The following is a 22,047-nucleotide window of genomic DNA, read 5'->3' on the forward strand; positions in this document are numbered from 1 at the left end:
TTGTTTTTAGACAGCCATTTTAATGATTATTACTCACTAAATTCTATAAACGTGTACCCAAGGTTACACATAGTTTTGTGTGTTGGTACTCATATCCGGCTGGTGGATATATGAGTATTTTACCTAAACGCAAAGCAAATTAAATAAAAACCAGAAGATGAAGAAGAAATATTTTTATAGTTTGAGTGCACAGTCCTGATACTGATAACCAAACGCAATTATGCGCTTAATTTAACATCGTTTTAATGGACAGTAATTTGCGGTGGTTTGAGTTTGAGAGTAGGATATTTCCATTACAACAATGAGCCCATAACAATTTATGTTATCAAATGCAAATATTACGGACACGTCAATTTGAGCCACGACCATTCGGTATAATTTCACTTGGATGAACCATTCGCCATTCATCCTCTCAACGAGCATGATGCTAATTTCCACTAGATGTCGCCCATTGACTTTTACTCTGGTTTCAGTGACGTAATACGCAGATCAGAAGGATACATGGAGGACCTGACGATAATGTTGATGTTGTGAGGTCAACCGATGGATGTTTACTGAATTTTTAGATATTGGATTGCAATATGTTTTCGCGCTGTAACTAACAGTAAGTAATGAAACAGGCGTATGGAATGCCATGCATTTTTCTTTCTCTAAATAGAATTATCGTTTGGATTGTAGAGGACTAAGCTGAACTGATCAGTAATCCGAGTCCGAGACTGAGAACCAATAAACTGATGAGGCTTAGGTGATGGTGGTGAAACCCCGACAACCATCACCGCGGTCTCAATCGTTTTAAAAATCAGGTATGTTTTTGGAGATGGCAAGATTAATTTGTCTTTTCTATTTAAGAATTCCTAAAAAATATATCTTGAGGTCATGAAACCAAAAAGTGAACCTGTCCGGTCCGCTACTTGCTTGGCTTCCTCAGTCTATTTTGTTGGTGGTGGCATTCATTTTCGTTGTTTGTTTACTTTTTGGTTTTCACTTAGAAAACGTTGATGGCTTCGCTTAAAATTAAAAATATTTCCAAGTCGTTGATGGATGATATAGAAAGAATATAATCTAAATCTGATTCACCTACTTAAGGCCTTTCGCTTCCTAATCATCCGATCGGGACGCCTCGGCTGCCTCTCTAATCATCTGTGCATTTCCTTCCACAGTTCACGGTACTTTTGAGACGTGGATGCAAATTTCTTAGGATCTTCCTTTGGTTTAAATTTTTTTAAAATTATTTTGAAGGCGTTTTAGGTCTATTCAGGACAGTGCGAATTGACGTGGGTGGTCTTCCACTGCTGTCCAGATGATGGGGTGAAAAAAAAAGTATTCATGGCTTTATTAGTTTGTATATTTTCTTCTCTTCTGAGTACATGCCTAAAAAGCCGCCATATTTCCTCCAGGATTTGAATGGATAAGGGTCTTTCATTGCATTTTTCATACAGTGTTTTATTGCTTATTTTGTGGAGTATCGTATATATTCAGGACTCTTTTCAGTTCTTTTTTATGGAATCTGTCTAATTCTTGCTCTTTGGTTCCAGTCAGTGCCCATGTTCCGCAGTTGTATATAAGCATTGATTTTACAAGGGTTGCGTATAATTTGATTTTAGTGTTTAGTTTTATTTTATCTTTTCTAATCCATATATGTACTAATTTATTTAGTGCAACCGTCGATAAACTTTTTCTTCTTTCTACGTCTTCCTTGTCTCCTATTAATGATCCTACTTTTTTCGTGGGTCTCCATCCATCTTTCTTCCCTGATAGCAATGTTAGACTACATCTGTTTTGTCAGTATTAACTCTTAATACTATTAACATACAGTTGGTGTTTTTGTAAAACTTTTTGGATGTCTTTTACACTGACTTGGTTGAGGCCAATAAAGTCAATGTTGTCTTCATATATGCAATTTCAATGGGGAGTTCATTTTCAAAACATAATTAGTCCGAAGGTACAGATTTATGTACATCTTGTAACGGATTTTCTAGGTAAATGATAAATAAACAGGGCTCAAGACCGATGTTGCCAAGGAATGATTTATCCTCTGAGGCACCAATTATTTTCGTCATTATCTAGGTTTCACTTTTTTATAAGGAATCGGATTAATCTAACTTCATCTTCCATAACTATTTCTTTAAATAATCTTTAACAAAGATTGGCGATTGATAGTATCAAAGGTGGCAGACATATCTTTTCCAGTTATAACTATTTCTATTTTTTCTACAGGATTTTGGCAGCAAGCCATTTGTGGGTCCAAACTACATCTGCAGTACTTCTCTCCGTCCTGAATCCACTTTGACTATGTGACAAAATAATTTTCAACAATAGGGTCTAATTCTATTCAGTGTGATTTCTAATTGTATTAAGCAGAGTAATTGGTCTCAAATATTCTTTGGAGGGCCTTTTGGTTTTCCTGGCTTTTGTATTGATTTCAGCTCCCCTTTATTAATATCCAGGTTCTCATGATGTTCGAACACCTGATTGAGAATGAGTGTAATACCATTGACCAGGGTAGGCTGAAGATGTGATTTTGTTTTTCATAATTTGATTTATATGAACAATTAAAATCCAAACTTGTCACCAAAGAATATGTTCTAGCATTCATTTTTTTCAGGAAGACGGTGTGAAAACAGAAAGAAGTGGTGTGTTGTGTGTGCGTGTGAATGAGCAGCAGTAACATGAGTCGTCAGGCTGCCACTGGGCCCAAAGGGAGGGCAATATCTGTTGCTGCTGCCATGCCCAATCCACCCATTCCCATGCAAACCTCAGATATTCAGTCAGCTCCTTGTAAGTAGTATAGCTCAAGTGGATCTCTTACCTTGGATGTGTTTTTTTAATTCTTCTTATATTGTACTTCCCTATTTATTATGCTTTTGGTGACATTGTGCAAAAATGACCCAGATTACGATTCAATTCAATTCAAAGGTGTGGCGTAGTTGCACACATATGTAATGGCTTGTGATCGTATTGTGTTTTTATGATAGATGGTAATGATATTTCTTTGCGTTGTGTTGTAGATGTTAATAATGACTAAATAGTTCAAGGGCCGATTATGATATTTGAATGTACAACATCAAGACATTCAAATAAAATTCCAGATTCCAAGTTTCATTTCTTACTGCTTTATTTGTGATAAATTCCAAATCCAAATCAAATAGCATGGTCATAGTTCATAAATCCCAAATCCGCAAAATCAATCCAAATGTAAAGTCATTTTGCCTATGTAACCATTTTCAATATGCGTGGAATATTTCTAAGTCCGTAAAATTCAATCAATGATGGTGAGCACAAAAATTAACATGTGCAGCTCATAGTCGAGTCGAATACAGAATAAAAGAATGACATATAGAATAGAAACACCCTGTTTTGAACCCTATCGTAAACTATCCCACAATTCTTTTTGGCCACTCCTACTGATTTTTGACATCCCAAATTAATATTCAAAACCTGCCTCTTTCAAGTAATAGCGAATCATGCTCAACTTGTATGTTAAAAATAACAAGAATTTTCTCGAACATTACTATCAAACGCCGCCTCTTATGACATAAAAGTACTTTGATAAATGACGCATTTTATGTGTAACAACCAAAAATAGCATCAATCTGTTACTGATATCCGCTGAGTTTTTTTACGTATCCCCTAAGTTTTATACGTATCCCCTGAGTTGCGACGACCGTGTTTTGTGGACACAACTGAGCATAAATGCAATCTCCTGCAGCTACCCCCATGGTTCTTTCTAATATCTACCGTGTTTTATGATCATGTTTTTATCAAAACTCCTGAGTAAATTTCTTGCATAAGCTTACTCTCTTACAAAAAGTTTTTTTTTAGGCAATTGCCAATATAACTCGTACATGAATATAAATATTCCCTATCAACAAATCAAAGTAAGTAAAATCAATAATAAAGTAAAGCAAACAATAATAATAATAATGATGATGATGATGATAACATTATTTTAAAATTTAATTAATTGATTAATTGTTTAATAGATTGAATTATAAATTAATAATGGTGGAAAAAAAAACGAAATAAAAACACTTGACCTAGTGGGCAACAGATACAACTCAAACAATTCACATTTCATGAAACACCATAAAATATGATGGTGATGATAATGATTTTTGTACACTGTACAATGAGATTTGTTTACATATAATTCATTTAATCATGAAATATTCTTACAGCAAAAGTAAAAGTGCTACTACTACTACTACTACTACTACTACTACTACTACTACTACTACTACTACTACTACTACTACTACTAATACTAACCAAAGACATTAATAATGATGGCAATGACAACGGTTGTGACTATGATCTTCATTAATCATCAATCATATATCTATCATCACATGATACTTATACATTACTAGTAGAGAAAAATAGGAATTGTATTTACATATTTCATTAGTATTAATATAATATATATTTCTTATATAATATGTGCCAAACTCAAGACATGCGCGATTGTAATGACTAACAAACACACACATAACCTATTCACACCCGTTCACCTACACACATATCCACCCACCCACACAAATACACACACACACACACACTGATCTACAAAAACACTTGTACAAACGAACAGTGAGCGATAAAATAAAAATAAAAATAAATAAATTGAAAAATGAATTCATAGGGTTCAATCATGGCTAATAGACAACGTAATATACAAATAATAATATTCATTGATGCATTCAAGCATAGGTGCATGCCGTTTCCATGGTATACATGCTCACTCTCACACAAAGACAAACATTTAAACTTGAAAAAGAAAACACCCCAAATAGATTTATGACTAAATGCTTTTAAATCGCCAGTGGTACCAGGTGCCTAACTAACATTTTTTTGGTATTCGGTCAAAACTTTTCGACAAAAAAATGCCAAATCTTCTCAATTCAGTCCCTGTGGATTTACGACACTACACAAAACACTTTTTATTTAACGCTTTTCTGATTCGTGATGACGGTTGTTTCCTGATGAGTGAAGTCCCTCTGCATTGTATTATTTAGGATATTTTGATCATCTCTAAAAATGGCTTATACTTACAGTGGTGCCAACTTTATGTAAAATAACGCATAGCATATTCTTATGCATTTTCGTTCATTGTGTGTATTTTACTGAGGATTGTAAGCATCATTAAATTTCTATTATTTAAGCATTTTTAACATTCAGACACTCTTTTAGTGTACTTAAACACTTAAATATTTATTATTTATACATGAGTTCTGGAAGTCGATACTATTTACATAGTCTCTATAAATAAAGAGTAAGTTTATTCATTATGTTAAATATTGATTGTAATATCGCTAGAATAGTCTAATTGCCCATTATCAGATTATGCGCTAATAATAGTTTTGCAGGATTGTCTGCAGTTTTTTTCAAAATCTTTCTCATTTTAGCACTCATTTTTACACATTTTCATGGATTTGGGTTGGCAGCACTGCATTTCTACTCATTTGTTATCAACAAAAAATTGTAATTTAATTTGATATTTAATTATTGTTATCTTTGATTCTCTCATTTTAGGGCCTGACAGCGGAAACTCAGACTTGGCTAGTTATTTTGAATGTCCCGTTTGTTTTGATTATGCTCTACCTCCCATCATGCAATGTCAGAGTGGCCACATTGTCTGCCAGTCGTGTCGTCAGAAACTCACCATGTGTCCCACCTGTAGGGGGCCCCTGGGTAAGTTAGAAGATTTAAGAAGTCAGTATGGGTGGTGCATGGCAACAGGTTTGTTGATGTGGTAGAGATGTATGTGTAAGTCTGCGGCTTGTTGGTCTAGTGGTATGACACTCGCTTTTGGATCGGAAGGTCCTGGGTTTGAGCCTCGGTCTTTACTCACATTCTCTCACCGTACTCAGGTGTAAAATGAGTACCTGGCCATAAACAGCATTGTCTCTGTCCGAAAAAAAATTGTAATACGCCTAAAAGGTGTCATGTCCTGTCCTACATGTTAAATGTTGCTGTTGGCTAGGGACCCCTTGTAAAGTGCTTTGAACACGTTTAGTGGATATTGCTCTATATAAATTTTTAAAAAAGAAAAAAAGCTCAATACTTTCAAATTTATGTTTACAGCATACCTAGTAATTTATACAATTATTTCGCACTTCTTATAGTCACAATTAAGATAAAATTCAGTGGCGGACATTTAATTCCACGTTGTTATCATCCGTAAGCTGCTTGTCACATGTAAGGTATTTACTGTGTAGCCCCAGTTCTTACATCAGTTCATTTAGATTATAAAGTGAATTACTAAAGAAGCTTTTTATTGGGATTGTGCTTTTTCTGTGTTACAAGTATTGCAAACAGATTTTCTATGATAAAATTATGCTATAGCACTATCTATTCTAGTTCAATAAATGTTGAATACATTATATATTTATTGGCAGTAAATGATTTAAGGGAAATGAAATAAATAATTATACGATGGTGTTGGTCTAAAGTTTGTCAGTTACTATTTATGCAGTTGTCAAAAATACAACCATTTTTACTAGTAATTTGCTTTCCTTGTCATTTCCTTAGGCAACATAAGGAACCTTGCAATGGAGAAGGTTGCCGCTTCCGTCCTTTTCCCATGTCGATATTCAAATAACGGCTGTCCTTCCACATTACTTCACACACAGAAGAGTGAACATGAGGACACTTGTGAACACAGGTGGGTTATTGTTGTGTTTTTGTTTTTTTTTTGTTTACTATTTGATCCCTGGTAGGATTGTCATAAAAAGAGTGCCCTGTATGTTTGGTTGTGGTAAATTTCTCAATTGATGTAACTCGAGCTCAATACTCTTGGTTACAAGGTGAAAACCATTCCATTCCACCTCTCTGCCAAAGCAATCTCTTAATTAATGCTTGCAAATCTATGATCTTTTCCTTATCTTTCACTGGGAAAGGTTGGGGTTAATATGTTTCCAGCTGGGATTTTCCAATTCATTTTAGGATCTTAACAAAATCATGATGGGATTTTCAATAATGATGCTTATGCGCGGTAGATAAGGTCTCTACCAGTAGAATTACCAGAACCTCCACTTAAACAGGTAAATATGCTTTCAATGAAAAGCTTATTTTTAAACTGCTAACAATCTATCACATCTTTTAAGATGTGGAATAGTGGGAAACTGTTTTCGATTTATTTTTCAAACGTTGCTTTTATATCCAAGCAATACCTGTGCTCAAAGTAAAATGCTTTCAAGGGTCCCTAAGCCAACAGCAACACTGAATATGTAAGAAGAAAATGCAGGGTGGAAAACTATTATAATTTAGTGTCAATGTTGTCAACAGCCAAGTACCTCATTGTATCAGGTAAGAATGTGTCTAAAGGGCCTTTGCCAAGGACTCGACTTTGGAAAATCCTCAACAGTATTTGAATCTTTGACCTACAGGTTGCTTTTGTTTTTAAAAATTGAGCTCCAAACAGTATTGATTCTGCTTTTCATTTAACTTGATTTTCTCTATATCTAGTTTCTTATAATGCCCATTGATCAAGCAAGTCGGGGGAAAAAGTCAGGAATTTTTCAGGGAGTCTGGAAGTCGGGAATTTGCTGGTACAAATGTGTCATTTTATGATGGCCAACTTTGGTTGTTTTTTTAACATTTATTTATTGGATGTCACTTCTATAAGTGACACCCTTTTTTCACTAATACATTTCATGCTATTTTGGGGATTTGCATAAAATTATGCGAATAAACGTGGAATGTATTTTAAATGTTCTCATATCTTATTCATACCTTCACTATTTGTTACAGAGATGTGTTTTAAGTAAAAACAAAATTGAATCAACATCTTTGATAAGAAGGCATTCAATCAGACAATGAAATACTTATAAAGATAAAATTGGTTATTTCCCTTTACAAATCTTTATTTTCTGCAAAGATCCTGTAGTAATAATAATAATAATAATGGTGATGATAATGATGATGATGAACATTTCCCTCATTTAACTGATGTACCAGGTTGGAAGCTATGCGACATTAGGGGCAAAACCAGGTGTTTTAAACATTAGTATTAGGCTTACTCAAGACATTTATGGAATCATTTAAGGAGATCTAGTGAATAATTACTGTTGATATAAACAACTAAAGCTAGCTAAGGATTTAAAAAGGTAATTTTGTAGAATGTATAAAATATTATTTGAATTGATATGTTTGGTGTTGGTTAACTTATAAATCAGTTTTGCCTGAGAAATCCAAAAACCTATGTCACAATTCTTTATCTCTTTTGGTGCCATGCCCATAATTTATTGTTAGGAAAACCCAATCGGTTTGCGGATAGAGGTCTTGAAAAAAAAATTTGAGGTCTTAAATTTTTTTCAAGATTTGATTGGGATAGATTTAATTTTGTGTAAAATGATTCCATGATTTTTGGGTGGGATCCTCTGACCAATGGTGGGAAGGAGGTCACTTCCTGTGTATTTTATCCCCCCTATCTGTTTTCCCTTTCACTCTCTGTCTTTGTTCTGGATTGAGATTACTATTTCGTGGTCCTGGCCGGGGGTCCTTAGCTTGGAGGGAGACAGTCAAATATATAGTACCTCTTTTGAGAGATATTTTTTTCCTTGTAAATTTCTCTCTGTTACTGTTATCAGGCCTGTAAATCTTCCGACTATTGTCGGATTTCCGACAGTACGATTTTGGTCTATAAGTGCTAATATTTAAAAAAAAAAAAAATTAATAGTTAAAATTAAATTCGTAACATCAAAGAACAGAACCAATAAAAAATAAAATAAAAGAGATTTTATTCCGTTTCAGATGCAGACTTAAAAAAAAAAAAAAAAAACAAAAAAAAAAAAACAAAGTTTTTATTTGTCGCATCAAAGACAAAACAAAACTAGGCCGTCTGTCAGTTAGCTATAATATTATCATTCCACCTACACGCTCCGCTAGACGTGGATGTATGCACTGCCTGGCTACTGTGCCACAGCCAGCAAGAGAGGGTCGCGAAGTTCGCGCGAGTCGTCGAACACGCACCTAGTCGTGTCGGACCGGACCGGAAAGTTTCTCTCTATTTTGCTACCGACACCTTTGCATTTCTCCGTGTCTCTTATCTTTTCCCCTTGGATTTATTCTTTCCGTCTGGATGTGAGACGGTAAAAAAATAATGCGAAATAATTATTTATTTTCTTCGAAATATATATTCTTCTTCGAAAGCTCTCACACAACCGCACCAGCTCTTCTTCTTCTTCTTCTTCTTCTTCTTCTCTTCTTCTTCTTCTATAAAAATTAATCCAAATAAACGAAAGAATCAGCGTAAAAATTTAACACAAACAAACAGGAGCGAAGATACGCAGCTTCCCGTGTCAAGCATTCTTCAAAATTGTTCTCTCTCAGACCTGGGCCCACAAATTCAAATGTGGGTACTCTCTCAAATAATTGGGATTTTTTTTTTTTTTTGGTACCATAAAATAAGGACCTCATTGTCATGGTCTCAAGTGAGTAAAGAGCTACTCGACTATGCATAAAGATATATGTAGAATGAGGCCCCAGAATTTACTAGTTACTATAAATGAAAAACAATTAACGATTTGTTTACAATGAAATAAAAATAATGATGAAATTTAATTAAAAGAGATAAACAGTGATCGTGGCAGTTACAAATAGAGATATGAATATTTTACGTAACTTATGATAATATGTCAGGTTCGTAAGTTTACGTTTCCAGGCAGTTGATGGGCTTGGATGATCTATTCCTCTGATAATAGGATTGGACTCGTAAAATTCCGCTTCCAGGCAATTGGTAAGAGGTTATAGTGTAGTACAGCGGGCTTGGGTTTGATCCTTGAAGATTATACAATCAAAGTTAAAAGCTCCGGCGTCTTAATGGTGTAGATATAATATCTACAAAGTCCCAAAAGATAAAAATCTTACAGTATATAGAAGGAATAGAACGACTGGCCGTCCGGCATAGATTGTGGAGAGAAAGTGAGTGTCAAATGTTAGACCTATCAGCTTTTATAATAAGTGGCTACGTGACAGAATGTAGAACGAAAAGTATTCACTAATTAGAAATTAATTCGAGGGAAGGCTATAAAAGGAAAGACGATCTAATATTAGAAGGTAAAGTTTATCTAAGCCTACCGAAATATAAACTGGAGTGAGATGAATTCAGTTCTTAATAAAATAAAATTTAATAAGATAATTGTGAACAATCTTTACTGTGACACCCCCCACCCACGTTTAAAATATATTCTTTAACCATTATGGGAAAGATAGATTTTACAAACGGAAGTAAATTTACTATCATGATACTCTAGCATTAATCCATTGTTATGATTTGTGCTACAATTAAATTATTTATTAACTAGACATGGAAATGTTTATATTAACGTAGGTATATGAATGGGCGACAATAACAATGAAAGATTGTGATTACAAATCATTGTGATAAACAATAGCGATGGTAATGAAGCATGATTTAAGTCGATGATATGAAGGTAATTTTCTGAATGAAATGAATGAAAATGTAAATGGAATATTGACATTTCAATTATTAATCATAAATGAGTGAAAATTCATAACAATAATAGATAAAGAGAAGATTTCCCAAATCATGAATGGGTATGGTATATATATCCAAACAATACTCAATGTTACATTAAGTTGGGTCATCATGTTTACAAATAAAATTATCGAAATTGTGCGTTCTGATTTGGCATAGTTTGCGAGGTAACTAACAGTATGCATGGGAGGTTAAGTTATACCCTTCTCACGTGTTTATACTAATCGAGAAAGTAGGTCGGCGTGAATATTTTCACAACCTGGTATGTGAGAGATACTGAAAGTGTAATTTTGCAAAAATAGACTCCACCTTAGTACTCTACTATTATTCATTTTGTTATTTCTTATGTACGTGAGTGGTTTATGGTCCGTTTCGACCACAAACTCTTTTAGCAGTAGATATCTGCTGAATGTCTTTAAAGCAAAGACGATGGCCAGTCCTTCACGCTCTATTACAGAGTATCGTGATTCTCTGTCCAATAATTTTCTGCTTGCATATAAGCAAGGCATTAGAGTTCCCTCATGTTCCTGTAATAGTACACCTGCGATGCCCTTATCAGACGCGTCAGTTCTTACAACAAATTCTTTTGACATGTCGGGTAATTTAAGAATTGGTTCTGAACAGAGTAATGCCTTTAATTGGTTAAAGCTATTCTGACACGCTTCTGTCCAAACAATTTTGTTCGGTGACCCATTCTTTGTCAGATTTGTTAGCGGTGTCGCGATGTGCGCGAAGTTGTAAATGTATTTCCTGTAAAAATTTAGGAGCCCAAGTACTTTGCGTACTTCTTTTTTTGTCTTAGGTGGTTGCAATTGTGCGATTTTTGTTTGTTTTTCTGTCTCGGGTGTCTGTGTCCCATGACCAACGGTATGATTAATCCTGCATTTGAAGCTTCGACATGGTTAAATATTGGTTGTGATAATCTGTCTCTATCGAAATATTTTTTTAGCATATTTGCATGGAATGTCTTTGTTGTGTTGTTAATTTTAATCTCGTAATTAACATTAGATTTTACTGCTGTTATTTTGAATGGTCCTTTCCATGTAGCTAAAAGTTTACTCGAGTCATCGGGTAAGAGTATTAGTACTTTGTCACCAATCTCAAATTTTCTTGACTTGCTTTTTCTATCGGAGTATTCCTTGTATTTCTCTGCTTTTTTAGTGACGGATTCCTGTGCTAGCTTACATGTGTCCTCTATTCTGTCTTTCAGGTTTCTTACATATTCGTAAGCAAACATAATTTCGTTATTGTCCTCCTCATTCCCTTTACAAATGTCGGCTACTATATTGATCGGGCCGCGAGGTGATCGTCCATACATCAACTCAAATGGGGAGTAGCCTGTAGATTCTTGGGGTATTTCTCTATATGCAAATAGGATTGCTGGTAAGTATCTGTCCCAATCATCTGGTTTTTCTGCTGACACTTTTCTTAACATATTCTTTAGAGTGCCATTAAATCTTTCACAAAGACCATTTGCTTGGGGGTGGTAGGGAGTTGTGAATGAGTGTTGGATTCCCATGAGTTTCATGGTTTCATGCATCATATGTGATGTAAATTGGGGTCCATTGTCCGACAGTATCTCATTTGGTATGCCTATTCTGGTAAAAATTGTCATCAATGCTTCAGCTATGTGATCCGATGTAGTTGATTTCAATGCTATCGCTTCTGGCCACCTGGTTGCGTAATCGACTAGTGTTAGTATGTGTGTATGGTTTCTATCTGATTTTGTTAAAGGGCCTATAATGTCAATTGCAACTTTTGAAAAACTTTTTCAATAACTGGGGTTGTCTCTAATGGCAATCTCGGTATTCTGCCTTTTGCGACTCTTCTTTGGCATGTGTCACACGATTTCACATATTCTCGGACGTCTTTAGTAATTCCAGGCCATGTGAAATTCTCGGATATTCTCTTCAATGTGGAAGAGCTCCCAAGATGTCCAGAAGTTATTGAATCGTGCGCTATTCCAAGGATTTTGTTTCTGTAAATACTCGGCGTGACCAGTTGTTTAGCTATTTTGTTTCTTTTCCTATGTAACCTGAACAGAATATCTTTTTCAATGATGTATTCAACTTTTGATTTCGTCCCTTTGTTTGCGATATTGAAATATGAAGTTAAAGTCGGGTCCTTTTTCTGTTCTTCAATGAACGTGTTCCTGTCAAATTGTTGTGGTTCAAGAGAAATAGTCATTGGCTTCTCTGTTGTCTTAGTCATCTTTCTTGTTTCTGCTAGACAAGCTGTTTCTTGGGTTAATGACCATTCTTTTACATCTGTTGGGTTGTCTTTAAGACCTTTTATATTGCCAACAATAACATCAGCGACGGGGTTGGGAAGTATACAGCATTCCACTATTCCTGTATAGTATGGGGTTTCTATGTACACGTTAGCTGTTTCAAAGGTTTCGACTGTGCCACTGAATGTGATGCATTGTACCGTTTTTCCAGTTTTGTCTTCGTCATTGATCAAAGATGCTTTTATTCCTACTGTACTGCATCCTGTGTCTCTCAATATTTTGCAATCAGTTCCATTAGCTTTGCCTTCACAAAAAAATAGCGATCCTGATTTGTGAGTTTGTGTTAAAAGTGACATACCTTTCACGCAATACACATTTATATTTTCTCCTGACATTACTCGTGTCTGATTGGTTACACCTGTTTGGAGTGATGCATTTGCAGTTTCTTTTGGATATCCCACGATTTTGTAACATTTGTCTGCTGTGTGGCCTTTCATTCCACAATATTGACATTTAATTATAGGTTTGTTGGTTTTCTTATACTCAGTATTATTGTCAGTGCTATTTCTTGTTTTGTTTTGATAGGGTCGGCTATGGTCTCTATTGAACTGTTTGTTCCATGGTTTGTTACTATGGTCATCCTGTTTCACTTGCGTGTTCCGAGTGATTGATCGGCTCGTTCTATTTGAGTACTGAACTTTAGGTGTACCTGGACTCTGAGCAGCGGCAGCGTAGTATGGTTCCTTCAATGTTCTGCTAAGGGGTGTCAATGGATGTGCGCTGTTAAAGTTTTCTGCGTAGATTTTTAATTTGTCCAAGTTTTCTGGCTTTCTCTCTTTAAAGAATGCGACTAAATCTGGGTTGCAAGCTTGATAGATTCGATTCTTCAGCGTGAGATAGTAAAGGCCTGCAAAGTCGTCTTGTTTTACGTTTGCCAACTCAAGCCACCGATTTAGAAATTGAGTAATTCGGTTCACGAATGTATTAAAGTCTTCTCCACTTTCCGGTTTTGCAGTGTGAAACCTTTCCTGGTAACCATCTTCCGTTAATCTAAATCTTTTTAGTAGAGCGTCTTTAATTTTTCCATAGTCATCTGCATCTTCAGTTGTTAAGGTATAGAAAACTTTTAGCGGTTCTCCAGATAAGCAGTTAATCAAGGCTGAGGCCCATTTGCTTTCTGGCCAACGATAACCTTTAGCCTGAACTTCGAATCGGTGTAAGAAGGATTCTAAACAGTCTGAGCGTTCATCGTATGTTGGCATGCGTGGAAGTTTCACGAAAAATTCATCACTATTATTGTTTTCTTTCATGACCGGTTTTTGTTTTTTCAATTTCCAGCATCATTTGGGTCCTTTTGGTTTCTTCTTCTGCTAATGCTATTTGTCTTTTTAGTTCCCTTTCTTGGACTCTTTCTTCTCGTTCTTCTCTACGTATTCTTTCTTCGTGTTCTTTTTCTTCTCTACGAATTCTGTCTTCATTTTCTTCTCTACGAATTCTTTCTTCGTTTTCTTCTCTACGAATTCTTTCTTCGTGTTCTTTTTCTTCTTTACGAATTCTTTCTTCATTTTCTTCTCTACGAATTCTTTCTTCATGTTCTTTTTCTTCTTTTACTTTCTCTTCGCACCATGAAAATATTCTTTCCTGGGGTATTTCTAAGTCCTTTGCGAGACTTAAGTATCTTTTATATGCTTCCATGTTGCAATAAATTAGTTACGATGTTTTATATATATTATATTGACAGGATACTGTTACTGACTGTTTTATTTATTTACACTTACTGGAATGAACTGTTCTATTTTTAGAAATCTCTCTCTCTCTTATTTCAACTTATTATGTATGTTGAATTTGATGCCTTTTATCGTTATATCTTATAAAGCAATGTGTCAATACAATGCGGAGTTATTATGACTTGTGTCAATAACAATGTGTCAATCGCGTGTACTCTAAACTATGTTACTACGAAAAATGTATCACCAATGTGTGTGACTCGTCGTTAGTTTGTGTACAATTATTCGCAATGACACTAATGTACTAGAGTGTGATAACAATAATAGGATGCCAAAATAATCCCAAGTTATCTATCACTAAATATAACACGACGGCTAGTAGACTCCTTTTATTATTATTTAGTTTTTAAAGACTCACTTTTCAGAACATAATATATAAGTGGTTTTTGGTAACAGTAGTATGCCAAAAATGCATTTAAAACAAATCACTATGCAAAACAAATCACGATGTCTATAGTTACTATGTGATGCCCAACTCATGTAAAAGAGAATAATGAAGGATATATTTACCAACTCAGTTCGTGGCTGGGACCTCTCTCTTGTTCAATGGTTGTTCAACAATTGTAATTAGGCATTGAAGAGTGTTTAACAGTGATGTCTGAAATACAAAACAATAAAATATCGTAAGATTTACAATAGTTCCAAAATGGTTTCACAACACTGAGTGATTGGATGACAGGTGAATGAATCGTTATGGAATGTAAACATATTGAAAACAATTCATGAATGAGGCAAACAACAAAATGAAATGAGTGATATAATAACAAAGTGGACAAGGAATGAATGAATGAATGAAAAACTGAGTGAATAGATGAATGAATGAATGGATAATGTATGAATGAAAGAATGAAGGGAGGAATAAATGTATGAATGATTGGATAAATGAGTGAATAAACGAATGAATGGATGAATGGATGAATGAATGAATGAATGAATAATAAATGAATGAACAATGAATGAATGAATAATTTATAAATGAATAAATGAATGAAGGAATGAATCAATAAAATGCTATTCAATTTGAATGAAAGAATGAATGGATAAATTGCTATTCCATTTAAATGAAGAAATGAAAAAGAAAAAAAATTAATCCTGTAAATAGGGAGTTCAATTAAAATATGATCAAGTGGGGCAATTAAGAGTTTTACAATTTAAACTTTAAAGTTAGATGAAATAGATATAAGTAACTAAATAAATTCAATTCTTTATATGTGTCCCCTCCAAAATGTCATGGTCTCAAGTGAGTAAAGAGCTACTCGACTATGCATAAAGATATATGTAGAATGAGGCCCCAGAATTTACTAGTTACTATAAATGAAAAACAATTAACGATTTGTTTACAATGAAATAAAAATAATGATGAAATTTAATTAAAAGAGATAAACAGTGATCGTGGCAGTTACAAATAGAGATATGAATATTTTACGTAACTTATGATAATATGTCAGGTTCGTAAGTTTACGTTTCCAGGCAGTTGATGGGCTTGGATGATCTATTCCTCTGATAATAGGATTGGACTCGTAAAATTCCGCTTCCAGGCAATTGGTAAGAGGTTATAGTGTAGTACAGCGGGCTTGGGTTTGATCCTTGAAGATTATACAATCAAAGTTAAAAGCTCCGGCGTCTTAATGGTGTAGATATAATATCTACAAAGTCCCAAAAGATAAAAATCTTACAGTATATAGAAGGAATAGAACGACTGGCCGTCCGGCATAGATTGTGGAGAGAAAGTGAGTGTCAAATGTTAGACCTATCAGCTTTTATAATAAGTGGCTACGTGACAGAATGTAGAACGAAAAGTATTCACTAATTAGAAATTAATTCGAGGGAAGGCTATAAAAGGAAAGACGATCTAATATTAGAAGGTAAAGTTTATCTAAGCCTACCGAAATATAAACTGGAGTGAGATGAATTCAGTTCTTAATAAAATAAAATTTAATAAGATAATTGTGAACAATCTTTACTGTGACACTCATTATAAATAAGTTAGGGAAAGTGACATGATTTGACTAGTCAATTGACGTGTCATATCTGTGTTGTTTTTATTAATTAATCCATATTTTGTCCTGTTGTATATATTTTGGCGTGTTCAAAAAGTTCTGACAATTTTTTCACCAACTATTTACAGGCCTGTGTTATGTTCTATTATTATATTCATTTTAAAAACTGTATCGTGTATATTGCACTTGTGCTTGGATTAGACTTTAGGTAATGTCAAAATAGGTACATCGGTAGATTGATCATGGAATCTTCTGTTCCTTATTTAAACCCCTTTGTCTTCCTTTTCCTTCAGTGCTTTCAACTTCTTATCTACAACTTTTTTCTATCATTTTCCTTTTTACTAGTGCTGAAATGACTAAAAGTGTCACACATGTCGTAAAACCCTTAAAAACAAACAAAAAAGATTCTAAGATTTGTTACTCTTTTTACAGTCTAAATGAGATACGAGTAATGTGCCTTATCCAAGGGTAGAATACCAGGATATATTTTTAATGCAATCATTATCCCTCATTGACAACAAATATTTTCATTTTACTGTTGACTTCTCCATGCAATTCTCATCGGTATTCTAATCTTTCATTTCTATTTCTTTTCAATATATTTTTTTTTTATCATGTAGGCCTTACACATGCCCTTGTCCCGGAGCTTCGTGCAAATGGCAGGGGTCACTTGAACAAGTCATGCCCCATCTCATGCAGTCACACAAAAGTATAACAACATTGCAGGGTAAGTAGTGGGCATTATCCCTTTTCAGGGGAGTTAAAATTCATTTCAAAGCTGTCAATTGTTCGTTTTTTTTTTTTTTTGTTGCTTTGAATTGCGTTGCTTTTAATCCATTTTTTCAATTATTATCAATTCTAAGAGCCTGGAACACTTTTTTTTTGGTTTATTTTTAATACTAAACCAAAATGTTTGAATCCATTTTATTATATTGCACAAGTTGTCATCACTGCACTGCCATTACTGATTTTTACATTGATTACGCTCATGATATGCCATTTATAGTTGGAATGGTATGATACAACCATTTTACCAAACTGATTTCATGATTTTGATGTTTGATTCAGAAAATAACCTGAAGTACATCATCCAAGGGAGATGGTTTGAAGGAAACAATGTTTGTTTTTTTTGTTTTATTTGTTTTTTTGTTTCAATTTCTTTGAGATTATTTGTTCTTTGGGATTGGTAACCTGGCAGTTATGATGGTATCTTATCTTAATTTTTCGTCAAGAGAGGACTTGCTTCAAATTGTAAATTGGAATATATTGCTGTCGTGATGAAGAGCATTGTTTTATTTGGTTTTTATCAATTGGAATTTTTTTCTATTTTCCCATCCATATTGGCCAATGTCACATTTTTCTATGACTCTAAACAATGCCTGAATATTTCATCACTAAAATATTGTATCAACTTTTAAAATGCCTATGGAAATCTTATTTTCCTTTTCTTCCAAAAATTAATAATTTTTTTTTCAAATATAACATAGTTGAATGTTTGTTGTAATTCAATGAAATTTTTTTTTTTTTTTTAAATTTTCAGGTGAAGACATCGTATTCCTGGCTACAGACATTAATCTCCCCGGTGCTGTCGACTGGGTGATGATGCAATCCTGCTTTGGTCACAACTTTATGCTGGTCCTGGAGAAACAGGAGAAGATAGACGGCTTGCAGATGTTTTATGCTATTGTACAACTCATCGGAAATCGTAAACAAGCAGAAAATTTCATATACAGGTAGACACAATTTTCTGTTTCGCACTACAACTGCCACCACACCATCATCTCTATCACTAGTATTACTATAACCACCACCACATCATACCAACAGATTATATAAGTATTTTTTTTAAAGTGAAAAATGGGTGTTGATTGTTGACATTTTGCCATCGCATGGTACGATTCTCTAAGTAGAGAAAATTTTATATGTTGTTTATACTCTTTCGACTTTTGAAGTTCTTCACATTTGTGTCAAAATTTGCTGCGAGACTCATTTTGGATTGCCTCTCAGTAAATTTTAATGAAATTCAAATTGTTAGGTTATTGTCGCATGGATGGGTCATGATCTCCGCGCTGAAAAATTTCCTCCTTTTTTTGTGACCAGTCATTCTCACTCCTGAAATTATGATTATTATTTTTATCATTTTAATTATTATTATTATTATTATTATTATTATTATTATTATTATTATTATTATTATTATTATTATTATTATTATTATTATTATTATTGTTGTTGTTGTTGTTGTTGTTGTTGTTGTTGTTGTTGTTGTTGTTGTTGTTGTTGTTATTATTATTATTATCACATTTATAAAGGCCATCTGCAATTTATACAATTTTTATTTTTGTCCTCCAAAGAAAAGAAAATCCTGATTTTTAGGTGAAAATCATGACTATTAGGTGAAATCATGAATTTTAGGCTAATCCCGATCTACTGCCAAGATGGGATGTCAGCTCTGTATTTCAGACTCTTGAAAGTTCATTTGGAATCTTTAATTCGCGGGTGGTTGGATGGGAGCATCACCCTTGAATCATATACCTATGATGTTCGCATGGGTGTACGATCCGATAGTGATGTCGTTTCTTCTTCTCTTTACTAGCCTATCCTGCTTCTTTGGTTTGTGATTGTATTTTTGACAGGGGATATTTTTTTTTTCTGAAAATCTTCTGCCTGTTTGTTCTTGGTTATTTATAATTTAGCTTATGATATCTTTAGGTTATGATTTTGATTTACATTTGTACTATTTTTGTTAGATTGCTTGTTTTTTTGTTTCAGCGGTCTCTCGTATAACCTCAATTGTGTTGGAAGAGACCTAAAGCAACAAACAAACAAAAAAAAAAAATCTTTAATTCTAAATGTTTTCTATAAAATTGCTTTACAACATTACATTACTTAACTTTTCTTTCCTTTTCAGGCTAGAGTTGAATGGGCATCGGCGCAGACTGACATGGGAGGCAGCGCCGCGCAGCATCCACGATGGCATCCAGTCAGCCATAGCAAGCAGTGACTGTTTAGTCTTTGATACCAACATTGCACAATTGTTTGCAGACCACGGGAACCTGGGAATAAATGTTACCATCACCATTTGTGAGAGATAGACATGGCAAAAATTTGATGCGGGTCATGTGGTTGTAGGTGTTGTGGATGTGGAATGGTGTGAAGCGACAAAACAAGAATCCTGACATTGAGTTGATTGTTGAGTGATTGATTGATGCTTGACAATAAGATTTGCATTTTAAAATTGTTTGTCATGCCCAATGTTTCCTTTTGATCATTGATTGGTGGGAGAGGCTGAGAAATGTGTGATATCGGATTGAATTTTCTGTTGTTGATTGATGTCGAGAGAGGAGAAATGTGTGATATTATTTTGATTTTTTTTTTGGTTGTTGATCGCATGGAAGACAGAAAATATATGATGACGTCAGATTTGATTTTCAGTTGTCAACTTTAAGGCAGAGGAAATTCAGATACAGGATTTGTTGATGTGGAAGGCAAAGAAACCTTGAATTGGATTTGATTTTTGGTTGATGAATGATTTGACTGATATTGTAATGTCCCCCTTGATAAGTTTCCTTTCATTTAAATGTTTGTTTGGGCTTCCTAAAAGCTCAGATGATAGATCACACCCTTCACAAGGAATAGTATGAGGGCTGGTTTTGATCTTGGGTAAAATTGAGAATTATGTTTTAATTTTTCTTTCTTTTTTTTTTAATGTATTTTTTTTTTTTTTTTTTTTGGTTAGATCTGGTGCTATTGCCCTTCCTAAAGGATAGCAAGCATTGTCACAAGCTATTTAAAGTTACAGGAACTGGGATAAATTCCGGCTTCATGGGCATTATGATTATGATTGATTTCCAAATGTTTGGTTGAAAGAATCAATCATTTTCTGAGCTTTTTAAATTATTTTAGAGAATAAGAAGTTTGTTGTGTACATAACTCAATGTTTTCTACCTTTTTCTAAACCAACTTTGAAAACTGAGAATTGTAAAGAATTGAAAGGGAAATGGTCAACGATTTCAGTCTTGACCTAGTTCTATACAATCAAAAGTGACAGGAAAATCTTAAGTAATCAATGAGTGTACAACGTTTTTAATTTGAACCGAGTTACCTCCCCTTGCCCTAAAGCTGTTTCACATTTTGTTGTCCATACAAGATAAAGTAGTGCAATGGTTCAGTCTGAGTCGAGTGTATGACAGCCAAGACCTTGAGCCTCTGGTTTGAAAATTGTCCTCTTTTCCTCTTCATGTTTTCCTGGCTTCAAAGAAGTCTCCAGCTTAAGAATATTTGACAAATTATCTTAATTCATTGATAATCGAAGTATATTTTGGCCTAAAGGACAAAAAGGTATTTTGTCGATGCAAGGCAGAATGAAACTTATGTGTTTTTGTCTTATCTGAGATGAAGATCATCACATTAATGTCCATAAATTAATTATTGGAAAACGGAGATTTTTATTTATTTTTCACATTAAATAAAAATGAAAGGTCTCATTAGATCTGATCTTGCTGAATCGGAGATCCTCTGTATTTTGCTGCCTGCCTGAAGCTATGGACTGTATGTAGTTAAAACTGTTGAACAAAAATGAATATTACAGCTTCAGAAAAGAATTAATGACTAAATGTTGCAATCCAGTATTATGCAACAGGAAGTGGATTAATAGTAAAAATCAATTAAATATAATGAATTAATAGTGAAAATCAAACAGGAAATGAATTAATAGTGAAATTCTCTCACCGTACTCATGTGTAAAATGGCTGTTAACAGAGTATTATGCTGGAAAAAAATTGTATTATCGCCCAAAAAGCGTCATGTCTCGCCCTACATCCTAAGTGTTGCAGTTGACCAGGAATCCCATGTAAAACTTTTGAGCATGTTTAGTGAATATTGCGCAAATCTTATTTTTTTTTTAAACAGATAAGGAATTAATAGAAATGTAAAATCTTTTTTTACGAGTCTGTTTTTCATACTTTTCAATACAGCATATAATTTAAAACCCAAGTTTCACATTTGTGCAGATGACGAATACAATTTTTAGCATCTAGATTACCCTATTGTATAAACCAGTTTGATGCAATAGTTCACTACACTTGTCAAGATCAAGCTTATTTTCAGGCCATCTCAAAAACTATGTTAGATATAAATGCGGTCAAGGCTTGACTAGGGGCTTGTTGAGACTGAGATGGTCAGTGTCACCTCTTTAGTTCTTGAATGAAGTAGTTATGTTTTATTTTTGTACAAAGGTAAGCATGGTCAGTGTTCTGTGTATTGTAATGTAAATAGTGGGCTAGTTGTGTTCTAATGCTAATGTATTATTATGACTGATATACTGTTATACTCATTATATAAAACAAAACGAAATGTTGAAATCCATACGGGGTAAACTGTGTTAAACATAACAAAGTTTCAAAGTTTATTTAACCTTAGGCTTTCGCCAATAAATCATACAATTTGATGATAACATTCATGAAAGTGAAAAATAAGAAAGGTAAATGGAACCACAAAATAAAATGACACCATTAATAACCACAAAAT

The 22,047-nt window shown here is 34.0% G+C and overlaps 1 protein-coding gene across 1 annotated transcript; it reads left to right on the forward strand.

Moving 5' to 3' along the window:
* Positions 1-484: 484 nt before the first annotated feature.
* On the forward strand, positions 485-21,979 carry LOC144978636 (E3 ubiquitin-protein ligase SIAH1B-like). The gene is made up of 7 exons (XM_078924945.1): positions 485-604; positions 2,606-2,778; positions 5,533-5,691; positions 6,532-6,664; positions 17,139-17,245; positions 18,059-18,251; positions 19,430-21,979. The coding sequence occupies exons 2-7, from the start codon at positions 2,655-2,657 to the stop codon at positions 19,611-19,613; spliced, it is 900 nt and encodes a 299-aa protein (XP_078781071.1). The 5' UTR covers positions 485-604; positions 2,606-2,654; the 3' UTR covers positions 19,614-21,979.
* Positions 21,980-22,047: the final 68 nt, after the last annotated feature.

Source organism: Berghia stephanieae, chromosome 8, assembly GCF_034508935.2.
Source record: "Berghia stephanieae isolate SIO BIC M18660-M18661 chromosome 8, UCSD_Bste_1.3, whole genome shotgun sequence".
Taxonomy (NCBI): domain Eukaryota; kingdom Metazoa; phylum Mollusca; class Gastropoda; order Nudibranchia; family Aeolidiidae; genus Berghia; species Berghia stephanieae.

Excerpts from the sequence above, each read along its gene's own strand:
- LOC144978636 (XM_078924945.1), top strand. The coding sequence starts at position 2,655 with ATGAGCAGCAGTAACATGAGTCGTCAGGCTGCCACTGGGCCCAAAGGG. Across the intron at positions 5,692-6,531 it reads CACCTGTAGGGGGCCCCTGG|GCAACATAAGGAACCTTGCA; the intron begins GTAAGTTAGAAG and ends TCATTTCCTTAG. Across the intron at positions 6,665-17,138 it reads GAGGACACTTGTGAACACAG|GCCTTACACATGCCCTTGTC; the intron begins GTGGGTTATTGT and ends TTTATCATGTAG.